At 34.1% G+C, this 25248-nt stretch overlaps 1 protein-coding gene across 12 annotated transcripts in view; it reads left to right on the top strand.

The window, feature by feature from the left end:
• IBTK (inhibitor of Bruton tyrosine kinase) overlaps nucleotides 1-25248 on the top strand; it is a 98623-nt gene that overhangs the window by 24198 nt on the left and 49177 nt on the right. For 6 of the 12 annotated variants that reach the window (XM_070225173.1, XM_005596808.4, XM_070225172.1 and 3 more), the window contains 13 exons: nucleotides 477-601; nucleotides 3882-3992; nucleotides 5333-5503; nucleotides 7033-7150; nucleotides 7240-7420; nucleotides 9452-9575; nucleotides 11357-11534; nucleotides 14279-14456; nucleotides 15639-16238; nucleotides 17133-17219; nucleotides 18290-18372; nucleotides 18458-18495; nucleotides 18952-19048. In XM_070225173.1, the coding sequence (XP_070081274.1) occupies nucleotides 477-601; nucleotides 3882-3992; nucleotides 5333-5503; nucleotides 7033-7150; nucleotides 7240-7420; nucleotides 9452-9575; nucleotides 11357-11534; nucleotides 14279-14456; nucleotides 15639-16238; nucleotides 17133-17219; nucleotides 18290-18372; nucleotides 18458-18495; nucleotides 18952-19048 (2091 nt within the window). Of the gene's footprint in view, nucleotides 1-476; nucleotides 602-3881; nucleotides 3993-5332; nucleotides 5504-5648; nucleotides 5928-7032; nucleotides 7151-7239; nucleotides 7421-9451; nucleotides 9576-11356; nucleotides 11535-14278; nucleotides 14457-15638; nucleotides 16239-17132; nucleotides 17220-18289; nucleotides 18373-18457; nucleotides 18496-18951; nucleotides 19049-25248 lie in introns of those variants that run through there. The other 6 variants (XM_070225174.1, XM_001914953.6, XM_005596807.4 and 3 more) reach the window with 3 other exon arrangements.

The raw sequence follows: 25248 nt of genomic DNA, 5'->3' as shown, positions 1-25248 counted from the left end.
ATGGGTTTATTTGGAATCAGCAAAGAATTGCAATTTGAGGTCTGTAACCATGGCAAGCCCCCACAACAAAGAGAGGAGAAACTCTTTTATGGAGGGCAACAGGAAGTTGGGAGGGCTACTGTAAACGAAGAGTTGGAGGTGTAGTGGCTTTCCATTGGCTGAGTTGTGACAGTCTGTCATTGGCTGAGCTTCTTGCCAGTCAAGAAGAGGAAGTCTTTCTTTTTCCTGTTGGATTCTGCTATAGATATAGGCTCTGAAACCTCCCCCTTTTTGGTCTCCCAACTCTGATTTAATGAGGTTTGTGTTTATTAACTCTTCACAAGGGTGTTGGCATTATCTTTCTACATATGATAGTTAAATTAGTTCCAGTAAAGAGTTATATTTGAGGTAAACTACTTTATGGAGTATATCTGTAATTGATCTAAGCTGATATTTGTTTTAAAATATAAGAGTCTAAAAACTAATTTTCATTTTAGATCCTACAGATGTCTACACTTGGGGAGATAATACAAATTTCACCCTGGGTCATGGAAGCCAGAATAGCAAACATCATCCAGAGTTGGTGGATCTGTTCTCCAGGAGTGGGGTTTATATCAAGCAGGTATTTTGAAAGTACAATCTGAGTACTTTTAGAGATTAAAAAGAACTTTTGTGTTTAATAGCTCGTCTTTTCATTTGGATTATGTTAACTTTGTTGAAGGTATGATAACATATTTTAGTGAAGAAATTGATCAACAGAACTTTACTAATTTTGTTTTAGATTTTGTTAGCCTTAGTCATATTTAGATTGTGTAAAATACCATAAAAATATGAGGTATTTGTTTGCAAATAGAAATTAGAGGCACTATACAGATACTAAGTTAATTTTTGAAAGGTAGAACTTCTTTTGATTTTCTAGCTTTTGTTGCCATTTAACAAAAATTAGAGTTCTTCAGATTGTTTCTCAAGTGAATTTGTTTTGAAACTCAGTATTCTTAGTTTTAGGTAAGTAAACTTGAGCTCTTAAGTATAAGTAATTGTAAAATTTTAATTTATGTAATTGTAAAGGTTTGGTCTTTGGTCTTATATCATTATGCTGGATGATTATCTTCCACTGTCATGGATTTTGCTATTGTTGACCTACTCATATTTCTCTGTAATGCTTTGTGTGTGTGTGTATAATTTATATCTCTAGCCTCAGCCTTTCTCTTGAGCTTCCTTACAGTTGTACTCTGGACGTTCTTTCAAAGTATTTAAATTTAACATGTCTGAAGTGTTATTTTTGCCATTTGTAAACTTTCTTTACTTAATTTTTAAAGCTATAAATCTCAGTTTGTGACTCCTGAGAATGATACCTCAGAACACATCTTCTGAGTTCATCTTTGTCTGATTATTTTCCTGGTATAATGGTTAATATCATTTCCTTTCATTTCCAAAAATATTTCGATGATATTATATGGCCACTGTATTTAAGGCCTTGTAGAACACTATTTTTCCCACAAAAAGGTCATTACTAATGGATCACAACTAGCAGTTTTTAAAAAGTGAAATAAAAGAGTTAAACTCTAGAGAATATTCCATTTTGAGAGGCCAGGAACAAGAGCCCACATGGGAATGAAGAGTGACTAGAGAAGTAGGGAGTAGAGTGATGTGAAAGCCAGGAATCTGGTGGGCCATTTACACAGACCTGGAGGGAACTCAGGATAATGGAAGGACTTGGGATGGACAGGAGTCTCTAGCCCGATCTCCGAGTCTCTAGTACATGTAAGGGAGATGAGCAGCATGGTAAGCAGTTAGAGCAGGATGGCAAACATATGTGCTGCTCCTGCCCTCACCTAGTGCAGAGACGTTCATAGATATTGCTAATCAATCACAGCATGCTCACACACTCAGTTGTTCTTTCTTTCTCTCTGTATGTGTGTTTGTGGATGTGTGTTTTAAACTGAGCTTGAACAGGTCCTCAAAATCCTCCTTAAAGTGGTATTCTACCCATCGGCAGCCACTAATGATTGATTAGAGTTGGGGCACTTAAGAAAGATACCTCTTTTTCTTTTCTGAGTTAGTACTTGATATAGTCAGATTTCATGAGCTGAGATTTTTCAGGAGCAAGGATTTTTACACAAGAGTGAAGGAATAAATGGTGACATTAGGAAACAAGCGGCTGATTATACTTTTGGATCCTAAGATATAAGTGCTATAGAAGAATAGAGCTTATTTCACTTAGTAGGGTTATAGATGAAACAATACCCTCAAAGAGAAAGGTATATTTCAGTTAAGGCAAGAAAGTGAGTGTATTTTGTGAAGAGATTAAGGATGAAGGATTTTATGTACTACCCAATGAAGGTTGAAGCTAGCACTGTGTACAGGTTTGAGAGGAAGGAAATCAGTGTAAATTTGAGTCAGAAAAGAGGAAGCAAATTTATGGGAATATTTACTGAGCACCAGTTATAGAGAGTGCCTCATTAGTCACTGAAAAAGGGCTGATTTAGTACCAAATGAATTTACTACAGGACAGAGATTATTAATATTAGCATAATATATTCCAAAGAACTAAGATGAAAATCCATGATCAGTTATCTCCTTAAAAAATTCAGAGATTTCAAGTTGGTGGACTTAAACTATGGTGTTGGTTGTTTTATAGTAGAAGTCAGAAATTGTAGAGTGGTATTTTAGTATTGAATATAAAATTGAACAAAGTATATTATTTCTGGTTTTATAAAATGATTGTTCCCTTATAGATTCTTACTTTGTATTACAAACTAGAATATAATTTTGAGGGTTATTTTTGAGTTTTCAGGTATTTGTGGTACAGCTAAATGAGATAATGGCTTCTTGCATTACTTATGATAGGCACATGTATTCGCAGGACTTGGCAAGTGGTTTAAGGATATGTATAAATAGAGCTTGCAGTTCAACTTATAATTGTCTTATTTTCCAAAGGACCTCGACTTTCTGGAAAATAACTCTAGGATTTCTTTATTTCTTAATCATCTTTTTATATCCTAAGTTAGAAATATTCGTAGATGACATAAGAAATATAAATGCAAATAATGTTTAAAAGTAAGAAAAAAGAATTTTTAAGTAGTACAAGGGTAAAATGATATATTGAATGTTAGATGCATTGAAAAATAGCAAAATGTGGCCTGGGGATTTGGTATATAAATACATGTATAATTAAAACTGCTCTTCATTTCCTGTTATTGTCTTCTGCTGATGCAGTGAACCGTTTCAGTACCTTTGTCTTCTGGTAAGAGTCTATATGTGGCAGAAGGCAAGGAGGTAGTTGGGAAGGAGGCAGATAAGAAAGGAAGTGGGGAAGAGAAAAAAACTTGATAATAAATATGAAACTATTTAAAGACATATCATGATATTAAAGATGTATTAGGTAAATTCAGATTTATAAAAAGGACATACTATCTACCCCTCACTCCTCATGGATAGGTGATGTTATTTTTAAAAAATACTTGTAAGGCATTTCCACTATTTTCTTTAATAACATATCACTATTTTTAATCTTTATGTTTCATATTGCACTCTACTCAATTCTTGCTATTTGGATTTTGTGAAATTAGAAAACAACTGGCTACTACTTTTTGCAGTTGAAGACTTAAGATTTGCATTTTCTTTTCTTTACTCTTTTCTGTGGTAACACATACTTAATTCTTTCTTTGTTCTTTTTCCCACAGGTCAGTGTTTTTAGATATACTTTTAAAATAAAGCATAAATAGTTTTAATTTTTATTACAGAAAACTTCAAACATGTACAGTGTAGAGAGAATAGTATAATGAATCCCCATGTAAACATCATTCAGCTTAGACACTTGGCAATATCCTGTTATTTCTTTTTATAAAACAGGGTATTTTATTCAGAGCACTTTAATGATATTCTCTTCTTTCCTTTAGGTGGTGCTCTGTAAATTTCACTCAGTGTTCCTGTCTCAGAAAGGGCAGGTTTATACGTGTGGTCATGGTCTTGGAGGACGTTTAGGCCATGGAGATGAACAGACATGCTTGGTAATTGAAATGTCATTGCATAGTTTAGGTAACTGCAGTAAACTTTTGATGAACTGGAAGCTTCAGTTGACTAAAAGAAAAATTTTTTAACTAACTATAAAGAGAAAATAATATACTAATTAATAATAGATTTTAAAAAATTGATTTCTTTTGTGGTATATCATGTTTAAAGAATTTAGATATGCAAAATTCTGAAGCATCAAAGAAAAGTTATTTTTGCTTATATCAAATATTGAGTCAGGAGGGTCTATAAATAAACTTTAAAATATTTCCATAGTTGAAATAAAAAAAGTCAGACTAATTGTAAAACCCTTTTGCTGAGGCAGTCTAGGTTTTTATTTGCTTTTAATTTTTTGTTAAAGTATTTGTGGTCTAAAAATTGAGCCAGTGTTTTCATAGTATAATCACAAAATTAACTCTCATGCTGCTGAAAGCTAGTGCTAATTGGAAGAAACCTAGTAATCAATACATATAAGAAAATTGCCTCACTAGGTTATTTTTAAAGTAATTTTTCTTTGAAGGGACTACTGGTATATTTATCTTCTATTGAAAGATGCTTTAAAAAGGAGAGAGAGCTATGAAAATAGCTTCCATTTTCTGAGGGTTTATTATGTTCTAGGCTTTGTTCATGCTTTTCATGCAATATCATTACCTTATTTTAAGCCTCACAACAGCCCTAGGAGGTTAGAGGCATTACTATCCTCATTTTATACACAGTGACTAGTAATATCAGCAATCAGTTATTGATTGCTTACTCTGTGCTGGAGACTATGTTTTATACTTACCAGCTCATTTACTCCTTACACCAATCCTGTTATCATCTAAAATACTATTATTATTTTGTATTTAGGTGAAGAAAATGAGGTACAGAGAGGTTAAGAAGTTTGATTGAGATCAAATAGCTAGTAAGTGGCAGAATTAAGATTTGAACTCAGGACAGGTGACTCCAAAGGAATATGATATCATATGTTGGGTTATTCACTGAAGGATACATCGATTTCTGTATTTTTATTTATTTCTTCATTACACCAATGAATGCTTTGGCTGAAGAGTTTCCTTTATTCATACCAAACAACTTTATACTTGGTATTTGATAAGGACTCAGAAATCATTTGAATTGAGTTATTTTATTGCAATGTCTTATGTTTTTGTTATTTTACTCATAAACCAGAGTCCATATGCTATTAAACTCATTTGCCCCTTGCTGAATTGTAGAGTTTAGATGTGACACATACAGCCATATGTCAGTCATGTCATATTGGGTGTAGCATCATCAGATTCTATTTGCATTTCTAGGTAGATGGTAAATATATTATACTAAAGTTAATTTTATTTTGTAGGTCCCTAGGCTTGTGGAAGGACTGAGTGGTCATAATTGTTCCCAAGTGGCAGCTGCTAAGGATCATACTGTTGTATTAACTGAAGATGGATGTGTTTATACGTTTGGTCTAAATATTTTTCATCAATTAGGAATTGTTCCTCCACCTTCCAGTTGTAATGTACCCAGACAGGTAAACTTTGCTTTTTTAAACAATGAGGTTACTGTTTTCTATAAAACCTGTATGGACAAAGAGATAGAAAGTATTAACAGCAACTTATTTTACTTATATTCAGTGGTATGTATTTATTCATTGGTATATGCTTTATTTTTCACAGGAGAAATTAAGCATAGTACAAATGAACATTTGTTTGGAGTAAGAAAGAAAGCGTTTGGGAAATGAGGCACCAAACTGCCTTAGATCCAACTTTTAAGCATTCATAACCAGAGAGGAGGGATCCAGATTTTTTAGGTTTAGAACTTAAATGATTTTGAGGCCCTCCTTAAGAAAACGTATGAAGTTTATAAACACAAAATGGACCATGCAGGTGAGGTACCCAGAAGCCTAAACGTATTAACTTCATGGTAAATCTGCCTCTACACAGAAATCACACCTGGTGAGTTGATGTGAGGGGACATAGGTCCAAAAGCCACTGTTCTTTGTTCTACTTTCCCCCTTCCATTTGCACAGCTACCATCACAAGGTACCCTTTCCTCAATATCAGGGACCTAGTACACAGAACTGAGACTGGTGCTCTAAATTAATATATTAGGATCATTACCCATAACAAATGTGTTTTCAGCTCATAAAGTTTTACATTTCAGATACTAAATTTCTTCACTGGTTTAATCCTCTGCATTTAAAATTATTGTTAGATGTATGCTTTTTATTAATAAGCTTTTAAATCCAATGCTTTTCCATTATGGATGACTAATGAATCAATAGGAATTACCCAAAAATGATTAGAGGTAGTCTCCAGTCTGTGGTGCTTTTTAGAAGAGCTGTGTTCTCCAACCAACTGTGGAATCTGTGAATATTTAATCATTTTGTAGACTTCTATAGGAATGGTAGATTTTACTCGTGTTTTTATTCTCACAGGGTGGCTACCTTGGAGCTCTGGGTTGTTGTGGACATACCCAGTATTCTCAACTAGGGATCGTTTTGCCCTCCTCCCTCCCCCCCTGAACTATTTTGCAATGTGCAGAGACATTTTTAGTTGTCACAACTGAGGGTAGGAGTGGGAATGGTGCTATTGACATCTGGTGGATAGAGTTCAGGGATGCTGCTAGACCTCCTACAGTGTACGAGACAATCCCTCACATCAAAGAATCATCTGGCCCAAAATGTCAATAGTGCCAGTGTTGGGAGACTCTGGATATATCAAACTTAAAAGTACCATATTTTATAGTAAGAATGAGAATGCCTGTTTTGCATATTGCTTGTTAACAAAAGTTTAATGGTTTGGTTTTTATACTGTGTCAGTTTTTTATATGTTAAAATTTAATTTAAAGTGGCTGTGTCAAAATGTCTTGTGTCCTGAGAAGAGGCGGAGTCTCAGTATTAGTGCTGAGATCTGTTAGTGATGACTGGCATTAGCACTTGAGGAGGCCCTGCCGGCAAGTGTGCCATGTATTTGCTACCCTGGTCTACTGGATCTTTGTAAAATTGTACTAGTTCGTAGATTTATAATAAACTGCAGTCTTATTTGTGTGTTTTAATAGATGCAAGCAAAATATCTGAAAGGAAGGACAGTCATTGGAGTAGCAGCAGGCAGGTTTCATACAGTGCTATGGACTAGAGAAGCTGTTTACACTATGGGACTAAATGGTGGACAACTGGGTAAGAAATCTTTGATGACAATATCTGAAAAATAAATTGGATTCTTTAAACAGATATTTTGTGGTTTGCTTATTTGTGTAATCTTTTAGGTTATTTACTAGATCCCAATGGAGAAAAGTTTGTAACTGCTCCTCGTCAAGTCTCTGCTCTTCATCATAAGGACATCACTCTGTCTTTGGTTGCTGCAAGTGATGGGGCCACAGTCTGTGTTACCACAAGGGGAGATATTTACTTACTTGCAGACTATCAGTGCAAGAAGATGGCTTCAAAGTATGTGTATTTCTGAGAAAGAAACATAACTTTAATAATGGTTTAACTCTTCCAGCAAATATCTGAGTATCAGCTTTATGCTATGCTCTGAAATGTCAAAGGGAGAAAACTGAATGGAGGGGAAGGTCAGAAGTTTTTGCCTTTGATGATCTTAGTCTTTTGGCAAGCATCCAGTGGAATATATGTGAAAGTTCTTTGTAAGTTGTAAAGCAATATTTCTGAATTATGTTTAGCATATAGTTAAATATAGCTTGTATGTTTCCTTATTTTGTGCTTCAGGTGCACAGAACCAAATTAATCATAATTCTTGGTTTGTGACACAATCATCATTGGTTCATGTGTAGCCTTTTTTATATTATGCACTTATGTATTTAAAAAAATAGTTACTCATGTACTGTGGACTCTCTACTCAGTCCACGTTTTCATACCTACTGGTAATTTTTTAATCTTTGTGTTTGTGTAGCCTGTTGTTATCTGAAACATGTTAAAGTAGCATGCAGTAAACTGGCAGTTGGTTGGCTAATCAAAAAGTCACTTAAAACTGGGAATCATAAAACTAAACTTTAACTATGGTTAAGTCCACCAGTTGGAGTTCCCTGTCTTGCGTATAATCTCTACTCATAGTGTGTCACCTATGATTTCATTTTGAATGATTTAAGGAGCAAGTGCTTAAAAATAATTGTGAAGTGTGGAATCCTATATTTTTCATATTTTCAATCTTTTATAGTTAATCCATATCTGATTTGATAGCAATTTTTTTTTCTGCTTTATCTCCCCAAACCCCCCGTGTACACAATTGTATATCTTAGTTGCAGCTCCTTCTAATTGTGGGGATAGCAATTTTTTGCTACTCGTGTTTATTGTGTCATTCCAAAGTATTCGACTTTTATAGAAAAACATTCTTTTTAGACTAATATTTCATTGGTTATTTCATTATATAATATAATTATGGTAATGAATACAAGTAGAGAAATAGACCTTTGAACAAATACCGTGATTCCTCATTTAGAGGAAGCAGTAGTATGTAGGAATTTTTGAGAGTGCCATCCAACTTTTAAAGCAATCAAGGATTTAAATTGAAATGCAATGGATGTGCATTTGCAAATGTGGGACTTAAGTAACTTCATGAACAAGTACCATCCATGAGGTTAGCTCATGAGCAGAAAATGTCAACCATCAATTTGTCACAACTTATCTTTTGTGTGTAGCAGTTGTGAGGTTATCAGTCGTAGGTCATCTTTCAGTTTTAAACATATGAAAATGTGAACATGTTTCTTAGACCTGACTAAATAGGGTTTTTACTGAGTATGAGGTGATTTCTAGGATGTTAGGTTTTATTTTTAGTTATTTGTAAAACTTGCTGTGATAACATTGTTACATAAATATCAATTACATCCAAGTTTTCACTAAGAAAATTCTTTTGTTACAGTTTGTTACAACATAGTTTTGAAAAGGAAAACGATTTTTTTTTTTTAATGCGGGCAAAATCTCTGAAGGGGAGTATCATTGGAATATCAGCGAGCAGGTTTCACATAATGCTATAGGCGAATCACATACGCAGATATAATGAAATGTGTAATGAAATGGGTAGTGGATGAGTTATTAGCAATACTGGTCATTTTCGTGGTAGCTATCTATTTAGGGTTGTCCCTATTTGAAATTAAGGATTTCTATTTCATTTACAGATTTAAAATTTTTCTTTTCTGTTAAAATGCAAATACACTTAGGAGGTTTTAGCCTTATCAGTTGTTTAAACTAGAGTGAACGTATGCATTAGCAAGTGGGGCTTTAGGTATTTAATGTGTGTGTCTGTGTGGGTAGAGACATTTGGGAGTGATGGACTTGCCGTAGAAAGAAACAGCCATCATGTAGGGGGAACTTATGGAAAGGGATTATGGATACCAAAGACCAAATCTTCTTACTTCGTCTTTCACAGTAATTGCCCTGGGTTATTGTTTGAATAGTAATTTCTTTAAAATTGAGCATGTGTATTTTAGAGAACATATTAATCTAGAATTTTTTTTCACTCAGACAACTAAACTTGAAAAAGGTTCTTGTATCTGGGGGGCGTATGGATTACAAGGTTTATCCTGAACATTTGAAAGAAAATGGGGGTCGAAATATTTGCATTCTTGCAATGGATGGAGCTGGAAGGGTGAGTACATGTTTATGCAAAATTGTAGTAATCTTGTTGTAGGGGACCTAATAACATGAAAATGCTGTGATAGTGACGATTCTTAGTGACTTTGTTTTCCTACTTATTTTAGACATCTAATACTAACTTGTATGGAGCTATTGTTTCAAAGAAAGTATGATGACATTTAACTGATGTTGCACAGTACTGCTTTGTGAAACTGTGGTTTAAAATTGCATTTACTCTGCTTAAAATAGAAATAAGTAAGGGATTGTGATGGGTTATTTGATATGTACAGCTAGTACTGATTGAATCGCTTAGATATGAGATATCTTATATAACCACTCTTAAAAAAAGTAAAAGCTGTGCAGGCAATGTTAAAAATTTGATGCGTAATTGGAAAAATTTCCCCAAATTTAGTTTTAAACAAATGTACACATAATATATACATGCAGAGATGATAGCTATCATATATGAGAGAATGTATTTCCAGATCGCTGCATAAAGAATCCTTTACCTCTTTTCATTTAAGTAAATCGATTTCTAATTTTAGTTCCCTCTGCAAACATACATTTCGCTAATAAAATTGTCAATTTAAAAATACACATTAGTAGCACTGAAAAATTTTACACTGGCTAGAAAATTTTACTCTGTGCTTTTTACCTTTTGCTTATAAAATAAAAACAGTAAGAATATTTTCTGAGGTTTATAAAGTGCTATAAAATTTCATGTTTTAGAAATAGAAGAATTAATCATAAAGCTCCCCCTACTGGTATATTATGGGGTAAATCTACTGTAGTTCATCATTTTAACACAGGGAGCTATATTTAAGAATTAGAGCTGGAATTTGTACTAATGGAAGGAAACAGAAGCGTAGGATTGCATAAAAAAGTTGAGTATAAAAAACTTATCTGACTTTGGGATGTATTTCATTTATCTTAATATGGACCTCGCTTATATCTCTAGTTATTTACAGCCCACAAAATTAGAATCTTAAATGTGAAAACCAAGCTCTGAAGGAAACAATCAGTACAGTCTTTTTTTTGTTTACATTAACTTTTGAGTGACTTTGACAGATACCCTTTTGTGCTTTAGTTTTCTTAATTATAAGGGGATTGAACTTTTGAAAATCAACAGTATTAATTTTTCAAGTGAAATCTTACTTGAAATGCCGATATGTGAAGGAGACAAAAGGGATTCTGCTCCAGATAAGGTGGATTGGGAAACCTAGCACCCCATGTGTCATTCTCTCCATCCCAGAGCAGCAGCCCCGAGCCATTTCCCAGAACACTAAGGTTTGCAGACCCACTTGGAAGCCTTTGAACTCTCTGATGATCCTTCTATCTCGAAGCCTTTGTTTTAGTTATATAATAGAGTTATGCATAGATCTTGTTTTTTTCTTTAGAGTAAAATTTGGATTTTCCTAGAGTGATTTTCATTCTCTTCTAAGTAAGTGGTACTACAACAAATCTAACGTCTAAGTTTTAGCTTTCACATTTTTGGTTTTTTGTAGTGTTGTAGCAAATCTATTTGCCCAAAACAAGTAGTATTGAAAATAACTTTTTCTTAAGAGGAGTGTCTTTGGAGCATTTTTAATGCTTCATGTTTGCTTGATGTACTTTTTCTGAAAGATAGTTATTTAAAACCAAATTGACTTTTATGATTATCAGTCTTTTTCTGTGGAAGAATAAACATTGAAGCATAATCAGAGCTTTTATTTTAGAGACATTATCTCGATTTCAGTTTTTGGTTGCTCAGATGCCATAAGCTTTATATTCCAATGTAATTTGATTTTATTTTAGGTATTTTGCTGGAGATCAGTAAGCAGTTCTCTGAAGCAGTGTCGATGGGCCTATCCACGCCAAGTCTTTATTTCTGACATTGCTTTAAACAGAAATGAAATTTTATTTGTCTCACAAGATGGAGAAGGATTTAGAGGGAAATGGTTTGAAGAGAAAAGAAAGAGTTCTGAAAAGAAAGGTCAGTTCATATATGTAAATGGCTTATCAAAGTACTTTTCGGTTAACCTTTAATTTCACAAGTGTTTATTATTAGGTTTAATTGACATGTTTAGTTTACATCTCTTCTTTTGATTTTGGTTTGTGTATGTGCAGGTAAACAGGGAGTTCAACCTGCTTAAATCTGAAGTTTTCAACCTTTTGTCTGTCTTAATATACCCTGAGGTCATGGTACCTTTCCATCAGTAAAGATGGCTCTCTATTAATGCTAGCCTTGATTCTATGGAATAGTAAAGTTTAAAAAAAAAAATCCTCCCAGATGGTTTTGAACCATCTTCCAAGCTCCCGTTTTCTTTTTGTCCTTCAAATGGGTAATTGAGTGGCTTATGCTATATTTTTGTTTTATTTTTTACATACTTATGTTTATAAAATTAAAGTTTTAAAAGGTACGTCTCATGACTTAAAGAAAAAAATCACAGGAAGAATAAAGTTGTGTTCATTGAGAATATTAAAAAATACAAGTAGTTTTATTAAACAATTGCTGGTAATTGGAGAAGATTTCATTCCTTGATGAATATAAAGGATAGCTTTCATTAAAATGCCACCAGTAAAAATAGAAGTTATTTATTATTTACTTCATTCTTAATTATCTGATTATAAATTTATAAACTTGTGTATTACTTACCTTGTTTTTTGACTTGGGTTAGTGACTTTTTTCTTTCATTCATAATTAGTAATCTGTTTATTTTTTTCCAGAAAAACTAGAATTCCCTTACCTCTACATCTCATTGCTCCCACTTTAGCTCAAATCACATAGACTGCAATAAAAAAGGTTTTCTTATTTCCACTGTTGTTTCTTTTTATCTATTCACCACTGATTACCAGAGTGAGCTTTTAAGACCTCATTCTAATATTTCATGTTTAAAAACTCTTTAATGATTTCCTCCCTTCCTAAACAAAGCCTGTGAGGCCTTTCTCTGAGCCCTGTCTATGTCTTGGAATTCATCCTGAGTTCTCTTCCTTTCACTTACCACTCTCCAGTCACGTTGACCTTCAGGTTTTTCGACCTTGTCTAGCTGTGATTAGTCCCAGGGCCTTTCCTAACTTTTCACATCTCAGCTTAATTTATACTTCATCAGAGGTGTTTTCACTGATCCCTCATTCTAAACTGAGTTACCCTGTTTCACTTCTAATATTCCCTTTGTATTTCATCATGTAACTTATTTTTACTTATCTTTGTGATTTTTTTATTGCTTGTTTCCTATTAGACTATAAGATGGCGAGGCCCATGACTGTTCACTATATCCTTAGCTTTCAGCATGTTTCCTGGCTCATAGTAGTCCTTCATGAAGTCATTGGTTGAATGAATTAAATCAGTTATTTTATGCTAAAAATATATAAAAATTTATAATTACTCAAAAAATTATAAACATATTCTTCAAAATCATGAAGCCCACAAAGGAATGATTTTTGCATAATTGATTTGTTGTATTTCTTTCATTTCTTTATAGATTATTCAAGTCTGTAAACATTGAAGGTATATTTACTGTGTGCCAGATGTAGGGTTAGGTTATAATACAAAAATATATAAGATGGGCCTCTGTTCTCAGACACTCAGAAGTCTGTAGGGGAAATAGACATGTATTTAAATATTTGTAGTTCATCAAGACAAATACTAGTAAGCACGTAGTAAGTTTTTTGAGAGCACAGCAGTTGGAATAACTGTCAGAGGAGGATTAGCAAAGCTCCCTAAGACTGAAATAGAGTAAATTTGAGACAGTAACCAGAATGCAGGTTCAACTTGTAAATATTGTAAGTCCTCAGAATTGTGTCTTAGTCATATTTAGTGCTCTAAAATTGAATTCATGATGTCATGCTCCCACATCTGCTTTTAGTGTTTTCCATCGAAATAAATGGTTATCTTTGACACTCCGCATTTTCTCACCCCCTACATCCAATCAGCCACCAAGTTTTGTCACATCTGTCTCAAGTATTTCTGAAATCTTTCCATTTTTCTCCAGTTTCATTGCTACAGCCTCAATCTATGTTATTTATTCTTTTTCTGGACTATTAAAGTAGTTTCCTAGATGATCTCTTTGTCATTATTTTTATTTAAGCATTCTTTGTATAGGGGCCAGAATTATTTCTTTGCATGCAAATTTTATACGTTTCTTTTGTGGCCTTGATCTGACTTGTAAAGATATAATCATTTGTTTAACGTATCTCTTCTCTGTTAGATTTGGTACTCCAAGATGGTAGAGACATGCCTATCTTGTTCACTATGGTATCACTAGGAATAGACTGGTGATCACTATCACAGCACAGTGTGGTCACTCAGATATTTTCTGTGTAAATGGAAGAAAGGGGGAGGGGGGGCAGGGAGTAAATAAACAAGCAAGCAGATTATGAAGATGCTCAGTTTATATATTTTTAATGCAAGTTGAGGAATTTTAGAAGCTAGTATAAAACTAGATTTGGTTTTCAGAAACATAACTTCGGTTGTAGTGTAGAGGATGTGTTTGTTGAAAGGGATAAAATGACGGATGATTGAGAATTTATCCACCAAAATTTCCTGTATAATACAACCAATATTTAGTGTGCATATTGTCTTGAAGAGAGAGAGGATGTAGTTCTTCAAAAGGACTTAATACTTACGAAAGATATTTCCATATTCTCCTAATTGTTTTTCTATTCCATTTACTCCTAAATCATTTTAATAGCTTCAGTAAAGCCTTGAATAATGGAAGTTTATTTTTTTCTTTTTAGCAGAGATTTTATCAAACCTTCATAATTCCTCATCAGATGTGTCTTGTGTCTCTGATATAAATAGTGTATATGAAAGAATTCGACTTGAGAAACTTACTTTTGCCCATAGAGCCGTTAGTGTCAGCACAGATCCAAGTGGATGTAACTTTGCAATCCTGCAGTCAGATCCTAAAACAAGGTACATTTGTATGTATTAAATTTTATTTTTAGAAGGAACAATCACTGGGTTTTCTTTTGTTTTCATAAGCTCCTGGAGCAAATTTAATTGAGCTGTTGCCAAGTCTTGTAGAGACTTTAGACATGTTATCATGTTACGTGGATAACTCAAGGTGGAATTTGTTGTACTTAAATGATGACTGTTCCTTTTAGTTTGTAAACTGATATTTATTGAAAATACTGAAGATATATCTGTATCTCTACGCACACAGACAAAATGTATTTATATCTTTAGTACTTTATGATGTACTCTAAGTTCTCAGATTCTGAGAAATGTAAATGTTTGTTATGTAGTTTGCAAAAATTTCTGACCCTTGAATATGATGAGAATTGACAAAAAACAAGGTAGTATAGTCTGTACCATAGTGTGAATCTCAGTGCAAATCTTCTAAGTCATATTAGTAGAGAGATCACAGGTTAAGATAAACATCAAGGGTTGTATTGAAGAGGAAAGAAGTCATAGAAACAGGGTGACCATCCATCCTGGTTTGCCCAGGTCTGTCTCATATTTAGCACTAAAAGTCTCACCTCCTGGGAAACCCCTCAGTCCCAGCCAAACCAGGAGGGTTGGTCTCTCTACCTGGTAGGATGAAATGTAGGTTGGTGAAAGAACCATAGTTACAGACTGTTTGTATATCTTTGTATGTATTTATTTTTACTTCCTTAAGTTTCTGACCTATTCTGGGATCTGACTCGAAGTATTTGTGCAGTTTTCTGTGTGTTTGTTTTTCTGTACTTGTAAAATAAAAGGATATAAAAGAGAAAAAAGTTGAGTACTGTACTCTTTTTTGAATGTTTTTACTTATACGTTTAGTCATTTAAAAAATTTCTATGAAACAGTCGTTTGAATTTATGTTCTGGTGTTTCCTTAGAGAAATAGAAAACTGATTTCAAAGGAAAACTTAATTCTTGTCATTTTAGTTTAGGAGAAAAGACAAATATAAAAAGGAATACAAAAAATGCAAAGGGTAATACAGTATCCAAGACTGTGCAGTATTTTTATATTTTAAGAAATGCCAAATTTAAAATGTTCTACGTTTAATAAATAAAAAAGAAATTGCACTTTAAAAGAAGAATTGGCTAGGGATGCTTTTGTTTTTTTTGTCATTTTCTTGAAAGTAAAAATGATCTTTTTCATTTCTAGCCTTTATGAAATTCCAACTGTGTCCTCCTCATCTTTTTTTGAAGAGTTTGGGAAATTGTTGAGGGAAACGGATGAAATGGACAATATTCATGATGTGACATTTCAAGTTGGCAATAGAATCTTCCCTGCACATAAATACATTTTGGCAGTGCGTTCTGACTTTTTTCAGAAATTGTTTCTTTCAAACGGTACTACTTTAGACTTTACAGATGTTTACCGGAAAGATGAAGATTCTGCAGGATGCCATCTCTTTGTGTTAGAGAAGGTTCATCCTGACTTGTTTGAATACCTTTTACAATTTATATACACAGATACTTGTGACTTTTTAACTCATGGCTTCAAACCAAGAATAAACTTAAACAAAAAACCAGAAGAATATCAGGGCACTCTGAATTCTCATTTGAATAAAATGAATTGCCATGAAGATAATCAGAAGTCAGCATTTGAAGTTTACAAAAGTAATCAAGCTCATACAATTAATGAAAAGCAGAAAAGCAAACCCAAATCTTCCAAAAAAGGAAAAAGTGTTGGAGAAGATGATCCTGTAAAAATGTTGCAAAATATTGCAAAGAAATTTGGTTTCAGTAATTTGAGTAGTAGGTATGCAGTAGGTATCCTCCTTAATATCTATTCTCCTACCTTATTAGTGTTCTCCTTTTAAAAATTCTTCTTGTTTCTGTTCCTTTGCGTGGCTGCTCCTCCCCTCCCCTCCCATCCTCTCTGTCTGACGCTCCCCCTCTTTGGGCAGGGAGGTACATGGATACATTCTTCCTCCATTTTCTGCTAAAGCTATCTCTGTGGTACTCTCAGGATTAAAACATTAAAGGGTGGGAAGGCTGTTAGTGTATTTGAACTCTATGGTATTTCTGTAACAGGGATCTGAAATGGCAGGCAGTATGGTATGCTAGAAAGAGTACTATCTTTGAAGTTAGAAAGACCTGTTTATGCCTCTTTGCTCTAATATGACTAGCTGGTGCAAATTTCTTAGTTTTCTTGAACCTCAGTTTTTCAATATATAAAATGAGAGGGGTAATATTGATCTCATATTGTTGGTGTAGTTTTGTCATATAGCATATATAAAAATGCCTAACAATATTTGTCATATTATAAATCAGATTCTTTGGAATTTTCTCTTTTTATAGGGTATTTATATTGCTTGTGGCGGTATAACTTTAGTTGTAGGTTGGGAGCAGAGGAGGGTGTGTCATGTTTTCTAATTAAAAACAATGAAGGGCTTTATGTCATGGCTTTGATTTGCTTTTGTCAGTAATGATTTTTAATATATTTTGAATTCTAGGTAAAATGGAAGGCGAATGTATGGTGTTTCTTTATCACAGAGTGAGGGGTTTGTCAAGATACTTTTCTAGATGATATAAATAATATAATTATGTTCAGATGTAAGCTGATTTGTTGGAGTTTTGTTGTTATTTGTCTGTTGGTTTTGGTAGGGGAATATATCCACCAATTGTTAATTTTTTTTTCTCTCCTTGATAGGTTAGATGGAGTCAGATTTGAAAATGAAGAAATTAATGTTATTGCCAAGAATACTGGTAATAAACAAAAGCTAAATCAGAAAAAATGGTAAGTTAGGAAATGACGATAAATGTTTTATCTTTAGATTATGTGCCTTGTGTGGAAATGGAGCTCTTTTACTCACATCTGAAGCAAAATGTGTAGATAGATACCCTCTTACCTTTACTAGTCTTCATTTCTGGAAATGTTGGAGAGCTCTTCAGGTAAATGGATAAAATAATAATTGCTCAATAAGACACTGAAACAGTTCATTTTTTTCTGATTCCTTTCTAATCAAGAAAGGAATTTTTAATTTTTATTTTTCTCTGACTGAATTTTGTATTTTTTTAAGTAGGAAATGATGTTAACCCAGAAGCCAAACTAATTATACCTCTTCATCATGATGATTATTTAGTATAAATTTTTTCAATAATAACTATGCTATTCTAAATATGTTATTAAAAGTTTTACTTTTAGATATTTGCTTTGTAGGTGAAATGTTTTGGAGAAAGAGACTGTGGAGGTGTCTAGACTGTGCTTAGCACAGGATAGATTGTACAAATAAGTAAATTAAAGACCTTCGAATATAATGTCACTTACTTTATATTACTAACACCTGGCCTGTAATGAAAAAGGAAAATTAGAAGAAAGATTTTCTTTTCAAGATTGGCACCTGAGCTAACATCCGTTGCCAATCTCTTTTACTTTTTTCTTCTTCTCCCCAAAGTCCCCCAGTACATACCTCTACACTCTAGCTGTGAGTGCCTCTAGTTGTGCTCTGTGGGACGCTGCCTCAGCATGGCTTGATGAGTGGTGCTTGGTCCGTGCCCAGGATCTGAACCGGCGAAACCCTAGGCCACTGAAGTGGCGTGTGTGAACCCAACCACTGGGCCACCAGGCTGGCCCCAAGAAAGACTTTTTTTGAATATTTATCTGTATTCAGTTCCCTTTTCAAATACTATCTTTGTGGTAAGGCCCTTATTTAATTTTCCTTAGAGTGGGAGGAAATGAAGTACTTTATTTGTGTGTATATTTTCAATTTGTTTATTCTCTGCTACCTTTAAGAAAAATCAAAAGTTAAGCAATCCTATAATGTATTTTCTTACTTGCTAAACACTTTTTTTTTTTTCTTTTTTCAGTTCTTTTCTATGTGATGTGACCATGAAATCAGTGGATGGAAAGGAATTTCCTTGTCATAAATGTGTTCTTTGTGCTAGACTTGGTATGTACACTTTGCGTTAGTTCCTGATTTATTTGTGTTTAGTATTGTTTCGCTATTTGTACTAAACTGAACTTTTTTCTTTCAGAATACTTTCGTAGTATGCTGAGTAGCTCATGGATTGAGGTAAGATTTAAGTAGAAACCGTGTAGGCTAGTAACCATACTTTCTGTTTTTGGGAAATTATAGACTAAAGAAATTCAAAATGAGAACCTGATATTTTAACTCAGTTTTTCTTTTGTATTGAACTTTATTTATGCTTAAGCCTGTTGGAAAATAGCAATATTCAGAAATCAAAATCGTTGCAAAATCCTACTTAAATCAAAATATCCCCAGTATTATTTGGACATGTATTTAGAATACCAATGTGTTTCATTTTTCATCAAGTTTTCTTGATCCCTTTTCATGTTATAAGATGTATTAAAATTAATGTATGTCATTTTAGCTTTGTGTTTTGTAAATGTTAGGTTCTTTTGCATTTGATGTGATTTCTGTTCAGAGTTTTTTGTACCAATAACCTAAACTATAATACAGTAGTATTTTATAGTTTAAAATTATTTTGCTTTATTTCATTTTATTAAGGCTACCAGTTGTGCAGCTCTGGAGATGCCAATACATTCTGACATATTGAAAGTTATTTTGGACTACCTCTATACTGATGAAGCTGTGGTGATAAAAGGTATTAATAAGAGGATACTTTAGATATAATTGAATAATGGTAAAATCAACATGAATTTTAATTTCTGTTCTAATTTTAATAAGCCATAAACAGGCTTAATTTGGAATAAGTGATAGGGATAATTACTAACAATAAAGGAGTGGAAAATTTTCATTACCTATTGAAAAATGAATTGTGTATAATGGTTAAGATTAGATTTAACAGTTTCGTACTCATCTGCTTCTGTGATTGAGATGAAGAATTGACAGCAAGGAATATAGTTTTGACAAATACTCTGCAAAAATTCTTTCTTATCTATTTTTACGCTTGTGATAACATATCTAAAATGAAAGAAATAGATTAAGAATTGGACCAAAATTTATGAAGAGTATGCATTAATATACTTGTCAGACAGCATACCCATGTGTTAGTTACCAATTGTCTTTAGTTAAGGGAGTGGTGTATTTCCATGTTCCATTGTATGTATACACCACATTTTTTTTATCCATTTGTCTTACAATGGACTTTTAAGCTGTTTCCATATCTTGACTATTATGAATAATCCTGCAGTGAACATGGGAGTGGAAGTATGTCTTCAAGATCCTTATTTCAGTTCCTTTGACAAAATACCCAGAAGTGGGATTGCTGTATCAAATGGTGGTTTTATTTTTAATTTTTTGAGGCATCTCCATGCTGTTTTCCATAGTTAGTATATCAATTTACGCTTCCACTGGCAAGGCACAAGGGTTCCCTTTCTTCACATCCTTGCCAACACTTGTTATCTTGTTTTTTTGATAGTAGTCATTCTAACAAGTCTAAGGTGACATCCCATTGTGGTTTTGATTTGCATTTCCCTGCTGATTAGTGACATTGAGCACTTTTTTGTATACCTAGGAGTTTTAGGGTTTCAGGTCTGTCTTTCAAGTGTTTTATCCATTTTGAGTTAATTTTTGTGTGTGGCAAAAGATAATGGTCTACTTTCATTCTTTTGTATGTGGCTGTCCAGTTTTGCTAACACCATTTATTGAAGAGACTTTCCTTTGTTTATTGTATGTTCTTAGCTCCTTTATTGAAGATTAGCTGTCCATAGGTGTGTGGTTTTATTTCTGGGCTTTCAGTTCTGTTCCATTGATCTGTCTGTTTTTGTACCAGTACCATGCTGTTTTGCTTACTTCAGCTTTGTAGTATATTTTGAAGTCAGGAATTGTGATGCCTCCAGCTTTGTTCTTTTTCCTCTGGATTGCCTTAGCTATTCGGGGTCTCTTCTTACCCCATGTGAATTTTAGGGTTCTTTGTTCTATTTCTGTGAAGAATGTCATTGGGATTCTGATTGGGACTGCCTTGAATCTGTAGATTGCTTTAGGTAGTATGGACATTTTAATTATATTTATTCTTCCAATCCATGTGCATGGAATATCTTTCCATTTCTTTATGTCATCATCGATTTCTTTCAGTAATGTCTTAGAGTTTTCATTGTATAGGTCTTTCACCTCCTTGGTTAAATTTATTCCTGAATATTTTATTTTTGTTGCAATTATAAATGGGATTATATTTTTGAGTTCTCTTTCTGTTAGTTCGTTATTAGAGTATAGAAATCAACTTACAAAGTTGCATTTTGTACCCTGCAACTTTGCTGTAGTTGTTGATTATTTCTAATAGTTTTCTGATGGATTCTGATGCAGTTTGTGTCTGCAAACAATGAGAGTTTTGTTTCTTCATTACCTATTTGGAATCCTTTTGTTTCTTTTTTCTTGCCTAATTGCTCTGGCCAAAACCTCCAGTACTATGTTGAATAAGAGTAGTGAGAGTGGGCCACCCTTGTCATGTTCTTGTTCTCAGAGGAATGTCTTTCAGTTTTTCCCCATTGAGTATGATGTTAGCTGTAGGTTTGTCATATATGGCCTTTACTATGTTGAGATACTTTCCTTCTATACCCATTTTACTGAGAGTTTTTATCATAAATGGATGTTGGATCCTGTCAAATGCTCTCTGCCTCTATTGAGATGATCATGTGGTTTTTATTCCACATTTTATTAATGTCGTGCATCACATTGATTGATTTGTGGATGTTGAACCATCCCTTGTGTCCCTGGTATAAATCCCATTTGATCATGATGCATGATCTTTTTAATCTATTGCTGTATTCGCTTTGCCAATATTTTCTTGAGGATTTTTGTATCTACATTCATCAGCAATATTGGCTGGTAATTTACCTTCTTTGTGTTGTCCTTATTTGGCTTTGCTATCAAGGTTATGTTGGCCTCCTAGAATGTGTTGGGAAGTGTTCTGCCTTTCTTAACTTTTTGGAATATTTGAGAAGGATGGGCATTGTATCTTCTTTGAATGTTCTTTGAATTCTCCAGAGAAGCCATCTGGTCCTGGACTTTTATTGTTTGGGAGGTTTTTGATTACTGTTTGAATCTCTTTACTTGTGATTAGTCTGTTCAGATTCTTTGTTTCTTCTTGGTTCAGTTTTGTGAGGCTGTATGAATCTAAGAATTTATCCATTTCTTGTAGATTGTCCAATTTGTTGGCATATAATTTTTCATAGTATTCTCTTATAATCCTTTGTATATTTCTCCTGGTTCATTGCTAATTTTATTTATTTAAGCCTTCTCTTTTTTTTCTTAGTCTGGCTAAGAGTTTGTCAGTTTTGTTTATCTTTTCAAAGAACCAGCTCTTTGTTTCATTGATCCTTTCTACTGTTTTTTTTAAATTTCAATTTCATTTATTTCTGCTCTAATTTTTATTATTCTCTCCTTCTGCTGACTTTGGGCTGTATTTTTGTTTTGCTAATTCTGTTAGGTGTAGTTTAAGATTGCTTATTTGAGATTTTTCTTGTTAGCATGCACCTGTATTGCTATGAATTTCCTTCTTATGACCATTGTAGCTGCATCCCATATGAGTTGGTATGGTGTATTTTCATTCTCCTTTGTCTCCAGATATTTTTTGATATCTCGTTTAATTTCTTCAGTGATCCATTGGTTGTTCAGTAGCATGTTATTTAGTCCCCACATGTTTGTCACTTTCCCAGCTTTTTTTTGTAGTTGATCTAGTTTCATAGCATTATGGTGAGAAAAGCTATTTGATATGATTTCAATCTTCTTAAATTTATTGAGGCTTGCCTTGTTTCCAAACATATGGTCTATCCTTGAGAATGTTCCATGTGCACTTGAGAAGAATGTGTATTGTGTTGTTTTTGGAGGGAGTGTTCTATATATATTAAGTCCATCTGGTCTAGTTTTTTGTTTAAATCCAGTATTTCCTTGTTGACTTTTTGTGTGGATGATCTATCCATTGATGTAAGTGGTATGTTAAGGTCCCCTACTATTATTGTATTGTTAGTATCACCTTTTAGGTTTGTTAGTAGTTGCTTTATGTACTTTGGTGCTCTTGTGTTGGATGCATATGTATTTATAAGTGTTATGTCTTCTTGGTGGAGTGTCCCTTTTATCATTATTTATTGCCTGTCTTTGTCTCTCATTATCTGTTTTGTCTTGAAGTCTCCTTTGTCTGATATCAAAGTATGGCAATACCTGCTTTCTTTTGTTTGCCATTAACTTGCAGTATCATCTTCCATCCCTTCACCCTGAACCTGTGTTTGTCTTTAGAGTTGAGGTGTGTTTCCTGCAGGCAGCATATTGTTGGCTCTTGTTTTTTAAAAATCTGTCCCACCACTCTGTCTCTTTTGATTGGAGAATTCAATCCATTTACGTTTACAGTGATTATTGATGTATGAGGGCTTAATGTTGCCATTTTATTACTCATTTTCTGGTTCTTCTACATTTCCCTTGTTTCTCATCCCGTGTACTTCAGACTACCCATTCAATTTGTTAGTTCTCTGATGGTTTTCTTAGTTTTCTCTATTGTTTGTGTCTCTGTTCTGATGATTTGTTTAGTGGTTACCATGAGGCTTGTATAAAAAAATCCCGTAGATGAGATAAGTCCATTTTCTGATAGCCTTTTATTTCCTTAGACTGAGCTGATTCCATCCCTTGCCTCTTCCCCTTTTAAGTCATTATTTTTCCAACTTATTCCACCTTGTAGTGTAAGTTCGTGGTTAAAATGATGAGATTATATTTTTGATGTTTTACTTCACTTTATCTTTAGTGTTATAACTGTTTGCTAACATGTTCTGATAAAGAGCTGTAATTTTCTGATTTTGTCTACGTATTTATCTCTTTGCTCAAGACTTTATAACCCCCTTTTTTTTTTTCAGATATGAGGGCCTGCTTGAGTGTTTCTTGTAGTGGGGGTCTTGTGGCATTGAACTCCCTTAGTTTTTGTTTATTTTGGAAGGTTTTTATTTCTCCATCATATTTGAAGGATGATTTCTCTGGATACAGTATTCTTGGCTGAAAATTTTTGTCTTTCAGAATTTTGAATATATCATTCCTCTCTTTCCTAGCCTGTAAGGTTTCTGCTGAGAAATCTGCTGAAAGCTTGATGGGGGTTCCTTTGTAAGTTATTTTCTTCTGCCTTGCTGCCCTTAATATTGTTTCTTTGTCATTGACTTCTGTCAGCTTTCCTACTGAAAGGCTTGGAGAATGTCTTTTTACATTTGTATTAATTAGGAGATCTTTTAGCTTCTTTCACTTGTATGTTTAGCTTCTTACCCAGGTTTGGGAATTTCTCAGCTATTATTTCTTTGGACAAGCTTTCTGCTCCATTCTCCTTCTCTTCTTCCTCTGGAATACCTATAGTCCTTATGATACATTTCCTAATGGAGTCGGAAATTTCTCGGAGAATTTCTTCATTTCTTTTAAGTCGTAGTTCTCTCTCCTCCTCCATCTGAAGCACTTCTATAGAAAAGTTCTCTAGACTGCTGATTCTCTCCTCCATAATATCAGCTCTGTTGTGCAGGAAGTACAGATTTTTCTTATCATTGTGTTTTTTATCTCTAACATTTCTGATTGTTTTTTCTTTATAGTTTCTGTCTCTTTTTTGAAGAAGTTCCTGATATTGATTGAACTATCTGTTTTTTCTTGTAACTTGTTTGAGTTTTTTTATGATAGCTATTTTGAATTCTCTGTCATTTAGATTATAAATGTCTGTGTCTGCAGGATTGAATTCTGGGTGCTTGTTGTTTTCCTTCTGGTCTAGAGTATTAAAATATTTTTTCATATTGTTTGATGGCGTGGATTTGTGCCTCTGCATAGTGATATTATTTGGTCACAGGGTCCACCTGCTGCCACTGGCTGGGGGTCAAGACCTATATATTCTGAGCCCGCTGCAACCCTGGCTTGCTGGCTTGTAGCTGCTACTCTTCTACCCTAGGCACAGGTGCTCTGGCTGACTGGCAGAGCTGGGAGCACTGGATGGGAGGAGGGGCACTTTCTTTTGCCTGTGCTGTCCTGGGGGCATTTTCCCTCTGCCCTCACTATCTGCTCTCCTGGGGTGCTGGCTTGATGAAGACACCCTGGAAATAGCTTAGCCACCTCCGTATGGGGTTTTCCCACAGTCTATGAGGGAACTTGGAGAGCAAAGATGTTCCTGTGGAGGGCCTCCCCTACCCCCTCTCCTCTCAGAGCTGTGCCTGGTTCTGTGCCCTGGTTTGCTGCCATTCCGGGAGGGAGAAGAGATCCACTTACCTCCTTCCACTTCCTGTGGGATGTTCAGCACCTTCACCTGCAGACGTATGGCAGCCTAAGTCTCTGAGACGTCTTTTGTGTTGTGTGAAAGTTCTCTGTTGGTATATGAGTGTCCTTTCCGTTATATCTTAGGAGGGAGAGTCTAAGGTAATGAATCACTGCCACGATGCAGACGTCACTCGTCTCCTGTTTTCTCTTAGGAGTTTTACGGTTTTAGGTCTTAATGTTTAAGTTGTTAATCTATTTTGAGTTGATTTTTGTGTATGGTGTAAGATATGAATCTAGTTTCATTCTCCTGCATGTAGATATTCAGTTTTGCTAACATCTTTGTTGAAGAGGCTGTCCTTTCCCCATTTTGTATTCTTGACGCTATTGCTGAAGATTAATTGACTGAGAGTTTATTTCTGGATTCTCTATTCCATTTCATTGGTCTCTGTGTCCTTTTCATGCAAATATGTTAGTATTTTCATTACCTGTAGTTTTGTAACATTGTTCAAAATCAGAAACTGTGATGCCTCCCCCTTTGTTCTTCTTTGTCAAGATTTCTTTGACTATTCACTCCTTTTGTGGTTCCATATGAATTTTAGGATTACTTTTTCTATTTCCGTGTAAAATGTTGTTGGAATTTTG

This window comes from Equus caballus, chromosome 10, assembly GCF_041296265.1.
Source record: "Equus caballus isolate H_3958 breed thoroughbred chromosome 10, TB-T2T, whole genome shotgun sequence".
Taxonomy (NCBI): Eukaryota; Metazoa; Chordata; class Mammalia; order Perissodactyla; family Equidae; genus Equus; species Equus caballus.
This window is presented reverse-complemented; position numbering and strand designations above follow the sequence as displayed.